Source organism: Myotis nattereri (assembly GCF_964212035.1).
Source record: "Myotis nattereri genome assembly, chromosome: 11".
Taxonomy (NCBI): Eukaryota; Metazoa; Chordata; class Mammalia; order Chiroptera; family Vespertilionidae; genus Myotis; species Myotis nattereri.
In genome coordinates, this window is record NC_138086.1 from 47968220 (window position 1) to 47989239 (window position 21020).

At 45.7% G+C, this 21020-nt stretch overlaps 1 protein-coding gene across 1 annotated transcript in view; it reads right to left on the reverse strand.

Annotated features, from left to right (window-relative positions):
- SLC25A13 (solute carrier family 25 member 13) overlaps positions 1-16759 on the reverse strand; it is a 159630-nt gene extending 142871 nt beyond the window's left edge. The window contains exon 1 of the mRNA XM_081102247.1: positions 16587-16759. Within this exon, the coding sequence (XP_080958373.1) occupies positions 16587-16601 (15 nt within the window). The 5' untranslated portion in view covers positions 16602-16759. The remainder of the gene's footprint in view (positions 1-16586) is intronic.
- Between the last annotated feature and the right edge of the window lie 4261 nt (positions 16760-21020).

Here is a 21020-nt window from a genome sequence, read left to right on the forward strand (position 1 = left end):
GAGAATCACTGATCAGCTGCCTCCTGCACACCCCACACTGGGGATCAAGCCCGCAACCCAAGCATGTGCCTTGACCAGGGAATCGAACTGCAACCTCCTGGTTCTTAGCTAGATGCTCAACAACTGGGACATCAGCTAGGCCAGCATTCATACTTCATAGTATTTACCCAAAGGAGTTGAAAACTTATATATTTATACAAACACCTGCACACATTTGACAAACATCTTGACAATTAATGCATAAACTATGGTACCTCCAGACAATGAAAATTATTGAGTCCTAAAAAGAAATGAGCTATCAAGCCATGAAAAGACACGGAGGAAACTTAAATGCATATTACTAGGTGAAAGCAGTCAATTTGAGAAGGCTATATTCTGTATGGTTCCAACTGCATGACATTCTGGAAAAGGCAAAGAAGAAAGAGATCAGTGGTTGACAGGGTTAGGTTGTAGAGAAAGAGAATAGACAGAGCGCAGAGGATTTTTAGAGCAGAGAAAATACTCTGTATGGACACATGTCATTATAAAGTTTGTTTAAACCCATAGAATGTACATCAGGAGTGAACCCTACTATAAACCGTGGACTCTGGGTAATAATGATGTGTCAATGTAGGTTCAATTGTAACAAATGTTATCACTCTGTTGGTGTCTGATGATGATAATGGGGGAGTCTAGGAATATGTGTAAGCCGCTGGTATATGGGAAATCTCTGAACCTTCCTTTCAATTTTGCTATGAAACTAAAATAAAGTCTATTTTTTTTATAAATCATGGATAGCCAGGGCCATCAAGATGAACCTGACTAGGCAGTCATTAGGCACACACCCATATTATCTCCCTTTCTTTCAGAGAATCCTTAAAGCAGGTTGGATTATCTTCCTTTACATTGGAGAAAACTGCGGGCCAAACAGGTTGATCTGCTCCAAGCCCATCCTTTTCCACAATGCCATAGCCAGGCAGGCAGGTTGCTCAGCCTTGGACCTACAGACATTTGGGATCAGATTATTGTTTGTTGTAGGCAGCTGTCTGGTGCCTTGTGGGATGTTGAGCAACATCCCTGGACTTTACTCACTAGGTGCCAGTAGTAATCCCCTCCTCCCAGATGTGACATTGCCAAATAGCTTCAGTGGGCAAAACTACCCCAGCCCCAGCTGAGAACCACTGCCTTAGATGGTGCTGCTCCACTGGCTCATTCATGCTGCACAATGGCCTAGGGCAGTGATCAGCAAACTGAGGCTCGCGAGCCACATGCGGCTCTTTGGCCCCTTGAGTGTGGCTCTTCCACAAAATACCACGTGCGGGCGTGCACGTACAGTGCAATTGAAACTTCGTGGCCCGTGCGCAGAAGTCAGTATTTTGTGGAAGAGCCACACTCAAGGGGCCAAAGAGCCACATGTGGCTCGCGAGCCGCAGTTTGCCGACCACTGGCCTAGGGGAAGCCTACGGTGTGCTAGGCCCAGTGCCAGGCATTGAGGAGACAATGCCAAATAAACCAGAGACCCTGCCTGCAGAGAGAATGACAGACTTATCAACAAGCGGTTGGTACAAAGAGTGTGGTGATACATGCCATCGTCACAAGGTAGAGTGGTTGCAGAACTAAGATCGTAATTCTGCTGGAGTCAGGGGTCATGGAGGGAGGCAAAGTCTTTGCAGCTGGGTCATTTGTTATTGATTTTAGCAACTAACACTGACCAGCTAACTTTGACTGGACCCTTGACACTATGCTAGGCATAATGCTAATGGCTTTACATCTGATCTCATTTAAAAATCTCTAAAACTGTGTAAAGTGAAGAGTCATTAATATCTCCATTTTTCAGATGAGGAAGCTGAGGCATTTAAGACACGTGGTCTTAAATGAGCAATAGTCAACCACAGAGACAAAAATATTCTACAGCCCAGTTTTTGACACTAATTATAATACTTGGAGGATGTGCCAAGAATTTGGCAAGCAAAGATGGAGACTTTAAGCAATCCTTATGAATCGTGCTACTGGACAACACTGTAGCTGAAAGCAATTTAAAATAAAGTCTTTTTGATTGGGCATTATGATACATAAATGCCCAGGGTTCAGTAGAAGGCAGACCTGCCTAATGCAGAGTATTATTCTCCAGTATTATATGCTGAACTCAGTCTCAATTTTTTTTTAAGCATCAAGGTTACAGTATAATTAGGAGCCAGCTGCAATTGTAATTATCGCTCCCAATATAATTTGTTACATATTAGCAAGTGTCAAATTACTACTGCTCCTTAAATGAATAAAAACTGATTGTGCTGTTCTGAAGATTGGGATGTGTGTTCCTGACGGGGAACAAAGGAATATAAAAAGTATATGGCATATTTATAAAGTGCTGAAAGGCTCTACTTAGGAGATCACATAAGTGGCTGGAGCCCAAATACTGCCACAGGAAGTTAAAATGGATTCGGAGAGAGAACAGCTAACTTAATAAATGCAGCGGAAAGCAGCTAATCAAAGACAATAGAAAAGTTGCTTCCACTAAATGGTACCCTACCTGTTCACAATTCTTCTGTGCATCAACATCATACACCTGAAGAATAGTCCAAGGACCGCAGAGGAAGTGTAAAGAAAAAGAACAGGAGCCCTCTGCACAGCCTGGATTCCTCCCAAAGTATCTGCCTGATTTCACTCAAGTGAGCCCCTCCTCCACCCTCTGCCACAGCCCATGGACTGTGGCACGACTGATCAGGGATCAAGCCAGGGACCTCCGGGTGCATGGGATGAGGTTCAACCAACTGAACCACACTGGCCAGGCAATGCTGCCAATCTTTTCTTTCTAAATTTATCTTTATTGTTGAAAGTAAATTTAAAAGGCCCAAGTCAAATGCCAGTTCCTCCAGAAAGATTTTCCAGATTCTGCAACCAGATTCCCCTCACAGAATGCTGTTTACACCTACTTTGTGGGGTTTACAATTGTACGTTTAAACTCTCACTCCATCTTTAACCATTAATACGACCTCCTGTTTTCTCATCTGTGAGAAAGAGAACACGAGTATGAGCACTGAATGAAAGGAGGGTAACTTGGGAGAGAAGCTGGCAGTGCCTGGCTCCCCAGCGACTGGTATCCTTTCCATGTTCACTGAGGCCCATTGGCTGAGTCAGCAGTGGACAGCGGAGCCCTAGGGGAAGGCTCTTAGCTTAAGCATCTGAACCAGCAGAGGGTCTGGGCTGAGCTGGTAGCAGCCACACTGGTTGATGATGTGGCACTAGTGACAGTTCATGACCTCCTAGGGTTGAAGGACAACTACAAAAATTAAACTGGTCCCCTAACCTTTCATCTTATATCAAAATAACTGCAGATAATCAGATATAATCTTTAAAAAGAGGGAGAGACTTATAAAGAGTGCTAGAAAAACATGAGTGGTTTCTTGTGTAATATTAAGGTGGGAAGCTGTGTTTAAACATGACAGACGACCCAGAATTCGGTAAAGGAAATTAATATATAATATAAAAAAATTTTTAAATCAAAAGTGAGTGTGAGCCAGTTAAACATTAGTTGCAAAAAATAAAAAATAAATAAATGTGTAACAGGTAGGACAGAGGGCCATGGTTCTTACATAGAACAAATCAATATGAAAAGGCAAATAACCTAATAGAAAATTGGACAAAGGTCAAAACTAGCCTCTTCTCAAAGTGCTGGTGGACACCAAAAATGGACCAACAGAGGTCTTCAAGCACCACCACAAAGAAGAGCCAGGGCCTGAGCTTTTGCTTCCAGAACCGAGTGGAAGACAATGGGAGAAAGTGGAATCCTCAAACGCAGTGTGAACTTCACCTGCAATGAAACAGTGTGGGCATGCTCACGGGGCAGGAAAGTGCTTGCCGGCGGGCCCGGCAGAATCAGATAAGAGACTGACATATCACTAGCCTTTCCTTGCAAGCCACCTACCTCCACGACTGGGCTAGCAAGACTTAAAAGTCATGGCAACTAAATGCCATGTGTGGACTGTGTCTGCACCTTGATTGGAACCAACGAACTGTAAAAACTACAAACTTAGGACATGGGTTTTTAACATCCTTTCAGGTGCTTCAAGGAATGGGGAAATAAAACTAAGACCCCTTTTCTTAAAATTGAAGGGAAGAATTAAAAAATAAATAAACAAAATCTGCCCGCCAATATAGAGAAATGGCCAAAAACATTCCTATCTCTGACAACTCTAAGTTAAACAAGCAGGCTCCTTTTCCCCCACTACCCTGTTGCCATAGCTTTATGGCAAGGAATCTGAACAGGGTTTGGATAGGTCCCATTCACACACGGCTGTGAAGGGCACGACAAGGGAACGACTGTTTGACAACAGCCAAGGCCAAGGAGACGTCATCGGGGTAAAGAGATTAAATTGCATTCGGCATGCAACCTGAATCCACACTGTGTAGCAGGTAAATTAAAGAGGGCAATGTGGCACAGTGGTCATGTGCTCGGACTCTGGAGCCAGGCTGCCTGTGTTCAAACCACAGCTCTGCCACGTAGAAGGGGTGTGACCTTGGGCAAGTCACTTCATCTCTCTGTGCAGATGAGTTTCCCCGCTGGAGACAATACAGCACGACATGTCATAGGACTGCTGTGAAGATTAAATTATTTCATACACAGAGTGCCTAGAACAGTGCCTGGCTTGTATGAGTGTTACAGAAGTGTAAGCGGCCACTCTTAAATTTCTCTGTCAAAAAAGGTTACACCTTCCTTTCTATCTTGTAGGTGATGATGAAGGTCAAATCATGAAACTTGGGTCTCAGATTCTCTGTCTATTTTAATCCCTGTCAACTCTGAGTTCTTGAAAACACACCCAAGCTTATCATTTGGGGAAGCCCGGCACTTAGTATAGGAGCTGGCAGATGGTTGGTCCCAGTAACACACTTCAAAGCATTTTTTTAAAACTGTGAAGATCTATACCCACGGACACAATACTGCTACTAACATGACTACAAGAGCCAATCTTAGAAGCGTCTTTTGACAGTTCTGGACAGAATGGAGAGAGAAGTACAGGGGAAAGACCAAAGGCAAGACCAGCTCGGCAGCTATGGCAATGCTGTGGCTAAAAAGCAATGGCAACCTGAACATCGATGGAGAAGACAGGACACACCTCTCAGGGAAGAAGAGTTTGCCTAACCCATCTCTGCCCACATCCAAATTCTTGCAGGTGATGTCTCCCCTGGTTGCCCTCAACAGGTACTTGGGAAAACTATGCTGCAGGCTGACACTGAGGTACAACCAGGAAGATAAACTCAATTCTAGGTAAGCGGACTCTGCAATATCTCTGAGACGGGCAAGTTGAGATTGCCAACAAACAGCTGAAACTGCAAGGCTGGCGCGTGAGGAGTGAACGTGGAGCCATCACCTTCCAGGGGGAATAGGATCTTGGGCAGGGTCCTGGGGACACCAACATTTCAGAGAGAAGGAGAAGGACGAGAAGAAGGCTGCAAAGGAGAATAAAGGCGGAATATGAGAATTAGAGGCCCTCAGAGGGGACACCATGAAAGCTGATGTAGGGTGTTTAAGGAAGTGGCGGGACACAGGTCCCGTGAGGTCAAAAATAGTAAGGATGAGCCAACGGCGTCAGGACTGGGATCACTGGTAACATTTAGGAGAGGATGTTGAACAAAAGAACAGGTATCAATTCCATTTCAGGAACTTTGAGTGTGGGCTGGCAGTCAAGAAATAGAGAAACGTATAATCCCTACAGAATAATCACACATTCCCTTAAGCAATAATCCAGAGATGTGTTCCAAAATAATACCCTGGCCCCAGTGTGGGATCCAATGAGTTCTAAAACCCCAAAATTTATACTGAATTTTGTCACTATGTATTTATTTCCGCAAAAAGTTGAACTGACAGACAACCAAGTCAAAAGGTGCGGTACCCTTAGTTTAGAAAGGGCAGATACATGTAATGATACAATAATAAGAGTTCCAGTCAAAAGTCTTCAAACTTTATTGTGCATCCAATCCCCAGGGGATCTAGCTAAGAATGCAGGGTCCGATGCCACAGAATCTTGAACCAGATCACCAATGGGTCCAGGCTGCTTGTCACTACTTGAGCCAATTAAGCAGAAACAGGATTGAATCATATATGAGCATTTATTCCAATACCACTGGCAGTTTAGGAGAGCAGCAGGTCACCCACAAAAATCTGCTCTACAGCCCCCGATAAACTGCTTATATTGGGTAGAAGGACATGGGAAAGTAGGAAGTGCAGGCATGGGGAGGTAGGCAATGGGGACTGGGGCGGGACTCCATTGTTTGGGCAACCAGGTTGTTAATCTTTCCATATTAATAGACAGTTCTTGAATGAGAATGGATCACATTCCAAGGTGGATTTCCAGGTCCTGGGGGCATACAACTCCCAGCCAGGTTAGAATGTCCTTTCTTTAATCAGAACAAGGCAGTCAAGATTAACAGAGCATGATTAGTATTTCTTATAATTATAGCTGGTCCCCAATATTCTATGTTTGCCCCAAACAAAGTCAGTCAAAAGATGCTGCAATTCTAACAAGCTCCCAAGTAAAACCAGTGCTGCTGGTCCTGGGACCAAAACTTTCAACTCAAGGCTCCAGAAAGACCACTCAGGGACTTGGACTACTGAAGCGTTATGGTGAATATTTCATACATCACAATTAGGAAAAGGACGCCATGGTTGGTTCAGGTAGGTCAAATAGTTCCTATGTCCCCTAGTTTTCATTTAGGTACAAATGTCCCACCGTCTCCAACAGATATCTCTTGACATTCCTATAGCACAGTGGTTCTCAACCTTCCTAATGCCGCGACCCTTTAATACAGTTCCTCATGTTGCGGTGATCCCCAATTTCATTGTTACAAATTGAACATAATTAAAGCATAGTGATTAATCACAAAAGCAATATGTAATTATATATGTGTTTTCCGATGGTCTTAGGAGACCCCTGTGAAAGGGTCGTGTGACCCCCAAAGGGGTCGCGACCCACAGGTTGAGAACCGCTGCTATAGCACTTCATAATTCCCAAAGTGTTTTTATATGTTATGTTTCCTCTTGCTTGTCACAGAGAGTCCCTGATTTCCCAAGGGCGAGACTAAGAAGCCAGAAAAGTTAGACTTCTCTATGTTCTTAGCATCAGTAGAAGCAGTGGGCCTGTAACGCAGGCTCTGACATCTTCTCGTCCAGGGCTCTTTCAATAAACCAGAGCTACTGATTTAAAAAAATAAAAAGTTCTTAAAGCCTCCTCCCACATGAGCAAGCAGTTCTGAGCTGATGGAGCAGTCGGGGTCCTTTGCAGCTTAGCCCACAACTGAGGACAGTACCAGACACATGCAAATCACATGTCTAACCTGAAGAAAACACTAAAGATGCATCAAAACAGGCTTATGATGGAGTTCTAAACACACTACCCCAAAATACAGCACCCTGGCATATTGAATATCTTAAGCTGAAGAAATCTGAAAAACAAAAACAAAAACAAAAACAAAAAAACGGCAGAAGCAGGAAGGGTACTGTGACCTCCTACCCAACCACCAATGCACCCTCCTTCTCTGAAACTGGTCATAAAAATCCCAGGTTAAGGGTACCCTCCCTGTACCAGGAGGAGGGAAGACAGTCATATCACCAGAGATGGGGAATTGGGGGCCAAGGAATCTGTACAAACAGACCTTGTTAAACTAACCCTTATCTGCCTAGTTACTTCTTCACCTTTTACTAAGCCTAACCTAACACCCTTTTTCCTGTCAATTCTTCACAAAAGTACTATTTCTTTGTCTAAAAGGAATAAAAGCTTCTTGCTCTGATCACTTCTTCTGGAGTCGTATAGCCCTGTGAAGGCGCTCATGTACTTGTAAAAATTCAATACAATTGATATGCTTTTTCTCCTGTTAATTTGTCTTTGTCAGTTTAATTTTCAGACCCAGCCAGAGACTCAGAGAGGGTTGAGGAAAACTTTTTCTTCCCCTACATTTACTTATATTTCCTACACTTACAATTTTCTTACAAATTGTACTGTAAATGTCTTATGCAGAAGATATTTTACCATAAAACTGTGTCTTTTGAGATATCCAACTCATATCAATAGTTTTCATGGATAACATGTGGAAGCTGTGACTACATGTGGAAATCAAGACAAAGCAACCAGCCTAATAACAGTCATTAAATAGAGTGGCTTATTTAGGTTGAATTGCTAAGACTTTCAACGCTGCCCACTTTGCTATGCTGTCAGCACCTAAAGTCACAAGGAACCATCGGGCCTATTTTCAACCAGCAAATTTCCAAAAGAAATGGGGAGTATGAGTACTCTATCTTTTAAAGTTTTCCAATCAACAGACCAGACCACCAACCACTCTACAAAATAGCCACTGGGAATAATTCTGAGGGAACAGACCAAAGCCACCATTGGCTGGGTCAGTGTGACCCAACCAGAAGTTCTGGTTAAATAAGCCATTAAGAGAGAGAGAGAGAAACAGAGAGAGAGAGAGAGAGGTTTGCTCAGTTGTTAAATATTTTTCTAAGGGAATTACATCCCTGTGACAGGGTACATCCTTCTTACTCCCAAGCAAATCAATACGTTCCTCTGTTCCAAGACCCCACCAGAGGCAGCCAAGCACACATGGCAGGAAGGAGAGGTGCTTATGCTGCAGGAGCACAGGAAGGGACCATGCTCACCAGTCCTCATCGACGGTGGAGAACAGAAAGAATGATACCATGTAAGAACTCAACAGAAGCGGAGGCTGGTCACAGGACAAAAGGTCAAAGATGCAGGAGTCAGACTCCGCCAGCAATCTCAGGAAAGAACTCAATATCCAGAAAGACCCGCTCCCTGATTTTCTTACGCTACACACTGACTTTCAACCCTTCCCGGCCCCCACTTCTGTATTTGCTGGCCAAGGCTTACAAAGCCGGGTGACCTAACTGGGGAGCAGGAACCACACGGAACTAGGTTCACCAGGGGAAAGGCTGCCAGACCAGGGCTGTGCTTGGCAACGTTTCCCTCCTCGGGCACCCACCCTGACCTAGAATACCACCGAGGCTTCGCAGGAGACAAAAGGAGCTTTCAACCGCTTTGGTGGGAAAACCTATATTCTAGGATAATTACAAAAGTGTATAAACTCGATGTCTGAGCACCAAGGTGATACGGGGCAGAAGGACTAAAATTAAGTAGCCAAGAAAGAAGAGGACTTATAGGGAACCCCACACACCCTTCCTTTTAACGGACACACCAGGGATGTTCATTTATCCCACTGCGTTCATTCTTCCTTATCCCAAGAAGGAGCCATCAGAGGACCAACTGAAGCAAAGAGCACAAGAACAGCCTCGGGCAGTGGCCTTAGAAACGCATTTGATTCACCTGGAGACCTTTTAAAAAACTTTGAGGCTCAGGCCATGCCGAAGTCTAATGAAATCAGAACCTCTGGGTAAGACCCGGGCATCGGCGTTTTTATACCTGTTCAGATGACTACAATATGCTGAGAATCCTTGGCCTATAATAGTGCAAAATGCAAAGGGACTTCAAGGGAAACTGGACCAATTATAAATTTTTCTGAGACTTCATTTCTTCACCTGGTAAAAAGGACAGAATTGATAAGGGGAAGAGTGTTATATATCCCCCAAGGCTTATCCACCTCCATCAATTTAAGAAACCCTAAACCCAAACGTCAATGAAACCAGAAACACGTACCATCATCATAGTAGCATAAAACCAACTCAAGCATTCCTTTCTGCCTACCACAAACAACTGGTCTGCTTTATGATGCTATTATTATACCACCAAATGCCTAGCACTTTTTTTTTTACCATAAAGAAGAGAAAGACTTCAATCTGCAGAACATCCTTAATAAACTCAATCACATTTTATCCTCAATAACAAACCTTTGAAGAGGGTATTATTACAGGATGAGAAACATAAAATGGAGGTTAAATACTGGGTTAAAATTTTTTACAAAGGTAAATGACAGTGATGACAGCTGCACAACTCTGTGACGATATGAAAAGCCATTAAATTGTACATTTTACATGGGTGAATTGTATGGTATGTGAACTGTATGGTAAATGGCATATGACAATCCCTGCCCTGTGCAATGTGGTTTGAAAGCCATTTAACAAATATACACTCAGTATATGAATGCAACATATGCTGAGCGCCAAAAAGCATTCTACAGATACAAATGACTGAACTGGCACCATCAGGAAAACATGCATGTTCCTAATTGATGGTGTGTGAATCCTCACATGCACCTTTGCAAATGGAACTCTTTTTAAGGCCTGGGAAGAGAAGGGTTAAGAACAGAGACTCTGAATACAGACTGGAAGGGTTCAGACTCAGGCTGTATAACTTACTCGCTGCACAACCTTGAGGAAATTACATAACCTCTCTGGACCTCAATTTTCTCACCGGCAAAATGAGGACAAAAATAGAGAGCACCTACCTTTTGGTATTATGAACATTAATTGAGTGATTATTTGTAAAGCACTAGGGGAAATGCCTGGTACATAGTCGGCACTACGTAAGTAGTCCTGAAATAAAAGTTTGGTTTATACTAAGGTGCCTAATTCCCCCTCCTAGGCCATCTCTCCCTTCTCCCATATGCTCTACTCTGTACCACGCTAAACCATCAGATGGACAATATGGTAGACAGGGTAAAAGCACAGACTCAGGAACCACACTGGATGGATTTGAACCCCAGCTCCTTCCTTCCTGATTATCAGATCACCTCTTGGTATCCCAGTCTTCATCTGTAAACCTGGGATGATAGGATATAACGCTGTTAAAGGCATTAAGGGAGTTATAATGAAAAGCTTTAAAATTAAATCTCCTATCTCGTAAGCACTCAATAACTGTTAGCTGCTCTTCGATTTGTTTTATTACCCGCCATCCCTAACTGTAGCATGTGCTCTCACCTCTCTGCCTTTCATTTGCTGTTTCCTATCACTGGGACATTCACTTCTTGCAAAATACCACCCTTGAGACATTTCTTCCTCTCACCCCCACAGAAACGGGCTCCTTCCCTGATGCTCCCACAGCCCTTGTGATGGCACTAACTCTAAACGTAGGGCTCTTCCATGAGAGGACTTAATTTCTAATATGGTTGTGGTTTTCTTAAAGGCCCCAATAGAGTCCAATTGACTTTCATATCCTCATCTTAGTCCCATGTGGAATTTAGAAAGAACCCAATGAATATACAATTTTAAATGGATCAATGATGATAGCAACAAGTCATCCAAGAATGGAATATCAATACTAAATGTACTAGTCCTACAGACCAAATTTCCATTACAACAGGTATACTTCATTTTATTGCATTTCGCTTTATTGTGCTTTACAGATGTGCATTTTTTACAAAGTGAAGGCAAGACCCTCCATCAGCTAAAAGATTACGACTCGTGTTACTGTGGTGGTCTAGAACCAAAACCTCAGTATTTCCAAGTTATGCGTGTATTATCCATGCTTTTGTTTGTCCCCAAATTTCTTTCTTTTAGTTCTAGGCTAATGTCACCCAAATTATTGGTCCATGTCTAGTTTTACACCTGAACATCTCTCATGCCTGAACTCAAGTGAGCATTCTCTGTTAACAGTTTCCATCTAGTTTAATTTCATCATTCTGAATGTATAAACTCAACCAGCGACAAAGAGAAAATGTTCACTACAACCAAAATGGGGCAGAGGGAAAGAAGTTTAAAAAAAAAAACACAAAAAAACAACTCATTTTCATTGTAATACATACAGGGCAGTGTTTGGAAGTTTTTCAAAGAAATACTCAAAACAACCCGAACAGTTCAGGCACATCACTTATCATTTACTATCTAACAACCCAAGATTATTCCTACAAAAGTAGGCAGCAAGCAAATGGAAGCGCTTTCCAGTTCATCTCAAAACACCAGGAGTTTTAGATCAATGTTACTTCATGAAAAACAAACACCTCTTGCGTCATTAAGTATTATTCTTCATGCAGAAATCAAAACAAAAAGCAAAGACTAAATTCTCAGCCTTCCTATTTAGTAAGAAGGCTATTGAATAATTCATTACATTTGACTAAATAAAAAACCAAGGAAACTAAGAATAAATGGTCAAGAGATCAGGACACTGCTAGTTGTGGCTCGGTGCATCCAGAAAATAACAAATCTGCTTGAAGAGTCAAACAAGTCACCATCGTGAGTGCTGGCATTCACCTACAATTGTTGAGTCCCAGATTCTTGGCCCAATTTCTTAGACCCTCCATGGAAGGGAGCTTCTCTCCTAGTTTTAAGAGGGAATGTCAACCCTAACCCGGATGAGATTGTTAACCCTATGGCTCTGTGTTCAACATGGCAACATGGAGTATCTGCACTTCAGCAAAAAGCAGAGGGTGGCCACTAACATGGGCTGCCCAGCACTGATTGTAGCTGACAGAATCACCCAAGGATTGTGCCCAAAGGCATCTAAGTAAGGGGCACGGTTGGACTGAAGTACTCTAGCACAGCTCATTTGGGGCATTTTAAGACTACATGTACTGCACTGCCCGTGAGGTACAATGATGGACATTGTAAGAAATGGCCTTATGGAGCCCACATACATATATTTGTGGTCAGTAGGTAGTTTGCAGTGCAGTTTGCTCACAGCATGTGAAAGGATGTGAGGAAAGACTGCCCTCAGATAGCAATACAAGGAGGCCTCTCTCCCAAGTAGCTGACCTCACAGATCGTTTTCTCTTTGCCTTGGCTGCTAGAAAATTCAGTCATCTCTACTAAGTAGATCCATATTTTCCATGAACCTTAGCCCTGACTTCATCTTACTTTCCCCTTTATGCTGTTTTCTCATCTACTCTGACTTGATTTTGATGTCTTGTTGGATTGTAAATATCCTATCTAATAAAAGAGAAACATGGTAATTAGTGTACATCTGCTACCCTTCCCATTGGCTAATCAGCAAGATATGCAAATTAACTGCCAGCCAAGATGGCGGCCGGCAGCCAGGCAGCTTGAAGTTAACATGAAGCTTGCTTACTTCAGTGACGGAGGACTCCAACGTTCCCCGCCTGACTTGCCGGCCTCTGAGCTTGCAGTTTGAAACATTGCTACAAATATAGAAGCTAAACAAAACCCCAGAAACCTGCTTTCAGCCCGCCGGGATCTCAGAGCTGGAGTTGATACAGTCTTTCAATTGTAGAACCCAAACAAACCAGATACCTGCTTTCAGCAGCAGAGGCCTCAGAGCTGGAGCCAGAGCTAAAGCTGGCCCAGAATAAAAAAGAAAAAGAAAAAAAGGAGCAGTTGGGCACTTCAGTCACTCACCAGCCTGAAAACAGCCCTCAGCCCCTCACCCAGACTGGCCAGGCAACCCAGTGGGGACCCCCACCCTGAAGGGTGTGTGACCAGCTGCAAACAGCCATCATCCCCTCACCCAGGCTGGCCAGGCACCCCAGTGGGGACCCCCACCCTGGTCCAGGACACCCTTCAGGGCAAACCAGCCGGCCCCCACCCATGCACCAGGCCTCTGTCCTATATAGTAAAAGGGTAATATGCCTCCCAGCACCGGGATCAGCGGAGCCGAGAGGCCTCCCGGCACCGGGATCAGTGTGACAGGGGGCAGCGCCCAAACCCCCTGATCGCCCTGCGACTCTGTGTGTGACAGGGAACAGGGCCACAACCTCCCTATCTGCCCTGCTCTGTTCGTGACAGGGGAAGGCACCCGAACCCCCTGATCAGCCCTGCTCTGTTCCTGATAGTGGGGAGCTCCCCAACCCCCTGATCGCCCTGCTCTGTGTGTGACAGGGTGCGGCGCCCCAACCCCCCCAACCCCCCCGCCACGGGCCCTGCTCTGTGTGTGACGGGGTAGAGCCATAACCTCCCCATCGGCCCTGCCCTGAGTGTGAGAGTGGCGGCGCCCCACCCCCATGATCGGCCCTGCTCTGTGGGTGATAGAGGGCGGCGCACCAACCCCCTGATCCACCCTGCTCTGTGCATGACAGGGGGGAGCTCCCCAACCCCCTGATGGGCCCTGCTCTGTGCGTGACAGGGTACGGAGCCCCAACCCCCCTGATGGGCCCTGCTCTGTGCGTGACAGGGGGCAGCGCCCCAACCCCCTGATTGGCCCTGCTCTGTGCGTGACAGAGGGTGGCGCCGCAACCTCCCCATCGACCCTGCCTTGAGTGTGACAGGGGGCGGTGCCCCAACCCCCCAATCGGCCCTACCCTGAGCGTGACTGAGGGTGGCATCGCAACCTCCCGATCCGCCCTGCTCTGTGCATGATGGGGGCGGCGCCCCAACTCCCCTTTCGGCCCTGCTCTGAGCCCGACCAGGGGCTGCACCTAGGGATTGGGCCTGCCCTCTGCCACCCGGGAGCAGGCCTAAGCCAGCAAGTCGTTATCTCCCGAGGGGTCCCAGACTGTGAGAGGGCACAGGCCGGGCTGAGGGACCCCCCTGCCCCCCGAGTGCACAAATTTTTGTGCATCGGGCCTCTAGTCTATATATATAAAAGCCTAAGCGACTGAACGACCAAACTGGTCAACTGATTGCTATGACGTGCCCGGACCACCAGGGGGCAAACGCTCAATGCAGGAGCTGCCCCCTGGTGGTCAGCGTGCTCCAACAGCTAACCTCCTGTGGCCAGCCAACCTCCCCCAGTCCCTCCTCCCAACCACCCCCTCCTCCCCCCCCCTCCGATCGACTCTAATTGCCCAACCTCCTGCATTCCCTCCCCCCCAAATGGCCAACCTCCTCTCCTCCACCAGTTGTGCCCCCCCCAATCGGCCCCAATTGCCAGCCAGGCCAAGGGACCCCCCCAACCTGTGCACGAATTCGTGCACTGGGCCTCTAGTATGTATATATGACATGAGCCATTAGATATCCTGAAAAGAGGCAAGTTTAAATGAATAAAGAAATAAAACACAAGTTCCCAAAGAGTAAAAATGAAATGTTTCATCTTCCCTGACTCTCACTACTTGGCTAAAATTCAACTGCACTTATTGATATGATGTGACAGTTTAATAAAAGTACTACCCCAAAGTTAAACCTGCTTCCACGGCACTGTTTTACTTCATACTAATCAGTCTTATCTTATACTCCAATTATATGCATATTCCTCAATTTAAGTTCCTCAATTATTTTATCTCCAAATTAAGTGAAATGATTTAATTCATTTGCATATGTAAAAAATGACAGTACAGTATGGGTATCTACTCCCACCCACTCTCCTGGAAGAACTCACCTAGAGGAAACTAATTTATACCAAGCCTTGTACTCTGATTGCATGCAAATTTAATGCAAAGAAACAGTCAAGGTTTGAAAGGGTTAACCATAGCTTCCAAAAATGAATCCCAGTAATCCTCAGAGAGTCTACCTAAAACAGTTATATATACCCACGTGCTCACACACAATACACAGCACACTCCTGAATATGGAACTCGGAGTAATTACTGAAAAGGGAAAGGCCACTTAGGCCCCAGAGTCTAGGAGTATGAAGAAGCATGCAGATTTGGGGAGCCTGGAGAAACTTAAGTCATTGAACAGCATTTAAATATATTTGTCTGCTTACAATTTCCATTGCAAATGTGATTAGTTTGCTTGAATAAATAGGAATATGATGTGTTGGCCATGTTTTCCTCTTGAGGGTTATCACGAAGTTTTGATTAAGGACAAATGTTTGAAATGTTGGGTATATTTAAGTTCACTGCACTTAAAATGAGCTAAGAAGTTGTATAGGCTTGATTAAAGGGCTGCCTTCCTGAACTTAAAAATTAAAAGCAATAAATTCCAATGATTCAAGTGATTGGGACTAAATATGGTATTCTGCCAGAAAAGTTGAAATGGAGTCCAAAGAGACTGAAATGGTGTCCAGGTTTCAAGAAAAAGGAAAGGTCAAGCTGTCCGAGCTGCCTTTCCTCTGGGTGAGTGAATGATTCACATTCCGCAGAATTCCTTTTAAGTAGAACTTCACAGGGCTTACAGGCTCCCCGGACAATCTGTTCTGTCATTTCTAAAGAGAAGCCTCTCAAACGCTCGGAGGCCGGCATGTAAGTGTTGTCAGATGGGGAGTGGGGAGAAGGATGAGAAAGGTTGGGGCAAGGAGTGGGGGGTGGGGGTCCTCTGGAGTTGGTCCGCAGGCTCCCGCAGGCCAACCCTCCCTAGCCATCTCCAAAACGGAAGTCAAGGTGACTTCCCCGCCCGCGGGAGGGCGGAGCCTTGAAACCTAAAAGGATCAGGCTTCAGCCCGCGCTCCGTCCCGGGAAGGAGAAGCCCAGGTCAACCACCACCGGGACCTGGGGCAGGAGAGAGCTGGGGTGGCCCAAAGGACCTGCGGAGCCCAGGCCCTCCCCCGCCCCGGGCGCACCGACTTCGCCTCGCCGGCCTCAGCTGAGCCCGCCCGGCGCCTATCAGGCACCGGCTCCGCTCCCGGAGCAAGTGGGAGGGTCCCCTGCAAAGTTTCTGCGGCAAGATCCGGCCTCGGAGCGCGCTCGGGCCGCCGGTGCCGCCAGGGAGTGGCGGTCCCCTCCCTCCGTCCGCCGCTGCAAGGTGGACCAGCTGCCCTGCGCTCCTTCCCTTGTGCGTCCCCATTGCATCCACCCGGCACGTGCACGCCCGGCCTGTCGCGCCCCCGGGCCCGATCCGACCCGCGCGCTCCCCAGGGCAACCGGCCGACGCTTACCTTGGCGGCCGCCATGCTTCGTCCCGCGTGCGGGCTGCTGCGGGACCCTCTCACCGGCGCGCTCGCACTGCGGACCCGGGCAGCTCACTTCCCGTCCGGGAGGCGGTGGAGGCGGCGATAGGGCCCGGCGGCGTGCGCGCCCGGCCTGCCTCCCCACGCCCTCCCGCCCGCGCGGGTCCTGCGGGCGCCGCCAGCCCATTGGCTGGGCCGTCCCGGGCCGCCGCGGCGCGCGTGATCCGGTGGCCTCTGCCCTGCGGCCGGGGCGGGCCAGGGTCCACGGGCGGTGGACTGCATGCGCGCACGTGACCCCGGCTCATTTCCAAGGCGAGGGCCCTGGGCCGGTGGCGGGGTGCCAGCCCCTCTCCTTTGGTCAGGTGGCCTCGAGACGGCTGCCACTGGTACCGGCCAGGAAGGCACACCGCCTGGGGACGTTGAGAACTGCACTGGGTCACATGTGTGTAGCCAGCTTGTCCTGGTCAGTTTCCTTCCAAGGGGACTCCATTCTGCACTGTCAGATAATGGACCCCAAAGCACTGGCCAGTCGGAGGGAAGATAGCAAAGTGATTTTGCTGGCAAGCCTACTTTCAGTCAAAACTGGTAAACTCTATGTGCTAAACAAATATATATAATATATTTATATTTGTAGGGCTAGTGTATTTCAGTCCTGCAGGTTAGGACTGGGAAAAAAAAAAAAAAAACATGCCCTACTAAAACAAATAAGTCAAAATTTTAATGAAAAATTAATTGTATAATCTCCAGAGGTCTTATTCCTCTTCATCAGAATTTCATTCATTTGTCTCGCCATCAGAATTTATAGTTAAGGTACTGGTGGCTTTAAATGTTTTGTGGATTATGGATGTAACCTATCAGTGAAAGTGTTTTTATAACTAATCATTTTAGTTAATCAACACACTGAATGAGTGCGTACTATGCAGGCACTGTGTGTGCTACCTGCTGAGAAACCAGCAAGACTTGAGATGGCCCGAGCCCTTAAAAAGCTTAGGGGTGAGTGGGAAGGCAGACACATACATTGTTAACTTGGATATAATCTGTGAAGGCCATGATTTTCAACCTTTCTCATCTCATGGCACACATGCACTAATTACTAAAATTCTGCGGCACACCAAAAAATATATTTTTGGCTGATTTTACAAAAATGTAGGTAGAATTTTGATTCATTCACACTCGACAGCTGTTCTGTTGTGTCATTATTTTATTTGACAATCTACTGGAAAAGAAGTCAGCGCCCCTGACTAAATAGTCAGGTATTGAATGTTTTAAATATTCTTGTTGCTCACTGGTTGAAAATTGCCGTTAAGGCAATACCTTGTTGTTCCCAGGGCGCTATGGGAACATTGAGGATGGGGGAAAGCCTCTTAGAGGAGAGGATGCCAAAGCTAAATGCAGTAAAAGGACTGTATTTCTGTTCAATGAGGTGGAAGGGGAGGGTTTTCCAGCCAGAGAAAATGAAGAGAAGAGGCCCAGAAATTGAGGGGGAGCCACAGCAACTTATGAAAATGATTCATCATGAAAGGTAACTTGAGCTGTGGGACTGGTAGAAGGAGTCTGGACAGGCAGGTAGGGACCATGTCATGGAGAGTGTTGGGCGCCAGGCCAAGAGGAAGGGCGTGCACCTTAACTGAAGGGATTTTGGGAAGAAGGTAGGGTGGCCAAGTTTATCAGATAGATGGATCGCTCTTGCTAGCTGTAGGGAGGATGAGGCAAGATAGAACTATTGGAATGCCCAGACAAGACGGGCTGCAACCTGAAACTAGAGATGGGAGAGGGCTACTCGAGGTAAAATTAGTCAGCCTGATGACTGATTGTATGTGGGGGTGGGAGAGAGAAAGGAGTCATATTGGCCCCCACATGGGTCCCTGGTGTGGATGTTGAACAGACACCAGGGATCAGTTTTGTTTTGTTTTGTACAGAGAGGAAGGGAGAGAGAGAGAGAAATAGCAATGATGAGAGAGAATCATTGATGGGCTGCCTCCTGCATATCCCACACTGGGGATCAAGGGCACAACCCGGTCATCCTCCCTGACCGGAAATTGGACCGTGACCTCCTGGTTTGTAGGCCCATGCTCAACCACTGAGCCATGCCATCCAGGCCAGAGATCAGTTTTGAAGTGTGTGTGTCTATAAGGAGAGTGTGTGTGCGATATACGAATTATGTTGTACCGGTAAAAGCCAAAGAAAGCATTTCAAAAAGGAACAATTGACTAACACACTCAAGAGATCTAACAAAGCCCAGAAAGACTTGAATATGTTAGTAGACAGAGGGAAAACACCAACAGAGAGTGAAAGGGTAAACACGAAAGCAAAACCAGGAGAACTAATAGAGAAAAGGATATCAGAGACAAGCCTAAAGCTTATGTGAAGGGCTGGCCCTATAGGGGTTTAGAAGATGCAGAGAAAATACAACCTCATGTAACCAAGATCATATCATATACTGTGTATTTATTTTAAGTCTTCACTGAAGCTCTCCTTTTATAATATAAATGAACTTTTAAAAAATGTAAATATGGCAAAGTACACATAATATAAAATCGATCTAACCAGTTTTAAGTGTACAGTTCAGTGGTGTGGAGCACATTTTGATTGTTGTGCAACCCATCTCCAGCATTCTTTTCCTCTTGCAAAACTAAAACTCTATTCCTATTAAACAACCACGCCCATTCTTCCTTCTCCCTAGCCCCTGGCAACCACCATTTTACTTTCTGTCACTGTAAACTTGACTCCCCTAGGAAACTCATAAAAGTAGAATAATATACTACTTGTCTTTTTGTAACTGGCTTATTTCATTTAGCATAATGTTTTCAAGGTTCATCCATGTTGTAGCATGTGTCAGAATTTTAAGTCTTTTTAAGACTGAATAATATTCCCTTTCCTTTTAAAGGAGAAAAAAAAATGAATCTGTTAGATTCTTTTCTTAAAAAATTGGAAAATTCAGGAAGTCAGAGTAATGACAAAAAAATCACTCCTAATCTTCAAATTTTGATGTATTTATGTGTGTAAGTAGAGAGTCACATTTTTAAAATTTAAATACAAGGAATCATACCCTGTGTATACATTTTGTATGACTGCTCTAACAAAGCCACTCCATATTTGATGATTTACAACCAGAATTTATTCTCTGACAATTCCAGAGATCAGAATTCCAAAATGAGCTTTACGGGGCTAAAATCAAGGTGTTAGTAAGGCCATGTTCTCTCCAAAAGAGTTAGGCAAGAATTTGACTCTTTGCTTTTTCTAGGGGCTCATGCCCCTTTCTGCATCTTCAAAGCCAGGATACATAGCATCTTCTCTCTGCCCCTGCATCCCTAACATGACTTCTGTCTGTGATTTCCCTGTGCCTCCCTCTTGTAAGGACACTTGAGATGGCATTTAGGGTCCACCCAGATAACCCAGGATAATTCCTACACCTCCAAATCCCTAACTTAATCCTACCTTCGGAGACTCTCCCATATAAGGTAACATGCATAGGCTCTAGGGATTAGGCTGTGAGCAGCTTTGGGAAGGCCGAGTCCATCTACCAAACCTACCATACTATGAATGCAAGTGTGCACACAGATGGGTAAAAAGTGTATTTCAACTTACATTTGGAGTCAGACTCAGTTAATTCAGCTCCCTCTTTTATTCTAGAATTCCCACAAACATAAAATTTTCAAGAAATTAAATTGTCCCGAGCCCTGAGACAGGAAAGGTGTTCCTGGACTTCCATGGGACCTGTAAACAATAGAGTGATGTGAGACATCATCGAAGAGAATAAAATAGAAGTTGGCTGGGCGCCTGCCGCTTTGTCTTGTCCTGACAGGTTAGATTCCCTCCTGGTAAGTAACTTGTTCCTCCTGTCTGCCCCCAGAGCACCCTCTTCCCTACCATTTCAAAGGAGCCGGCACTGAATTTAGACTGAAGAGGTCCTGTTTGGGTTGAGTTGTGTCCCCCAAAGTCCTAATCCCCATGACTTCAGAATGTGACTTACTTGGAAATTGGAGATGTAATTAGTTAAAACAAGGTCACACCAGAGTAGGGTGGGCTCTTAACCCACTATGACTGGTGTCCTTAGAAGAAGACACGGGGACATACTGGGAGAGAAGAAAAAGGCAGAGATTAGAGCGACACGGCTGCAAGTCAAGGCACACCGAGGGCCCAGAGCCACCACCAGAAGCTGGGAAGAGGCAAGGAAGACTTCTACACAGAGTCTCAGAGGGAGCACAGCCCTGCTGACGACCTGATTTGGGGCGTCTAGCCTCCAGAACTGTGGGAGAATACGTTTCTGTTGTTTAAAGCCACCCAGTGTATAGTCTTTTTTATGTCAGGCTGAGGAATCCAATACAGGCCCCAAAGCCACCCATGTCTGATAGTGCCAGATGGCAGCCTGGCCTGGTGGGAGAGCAGCTAATACAAACCAGGGGGAAAGCTCACGGGCTA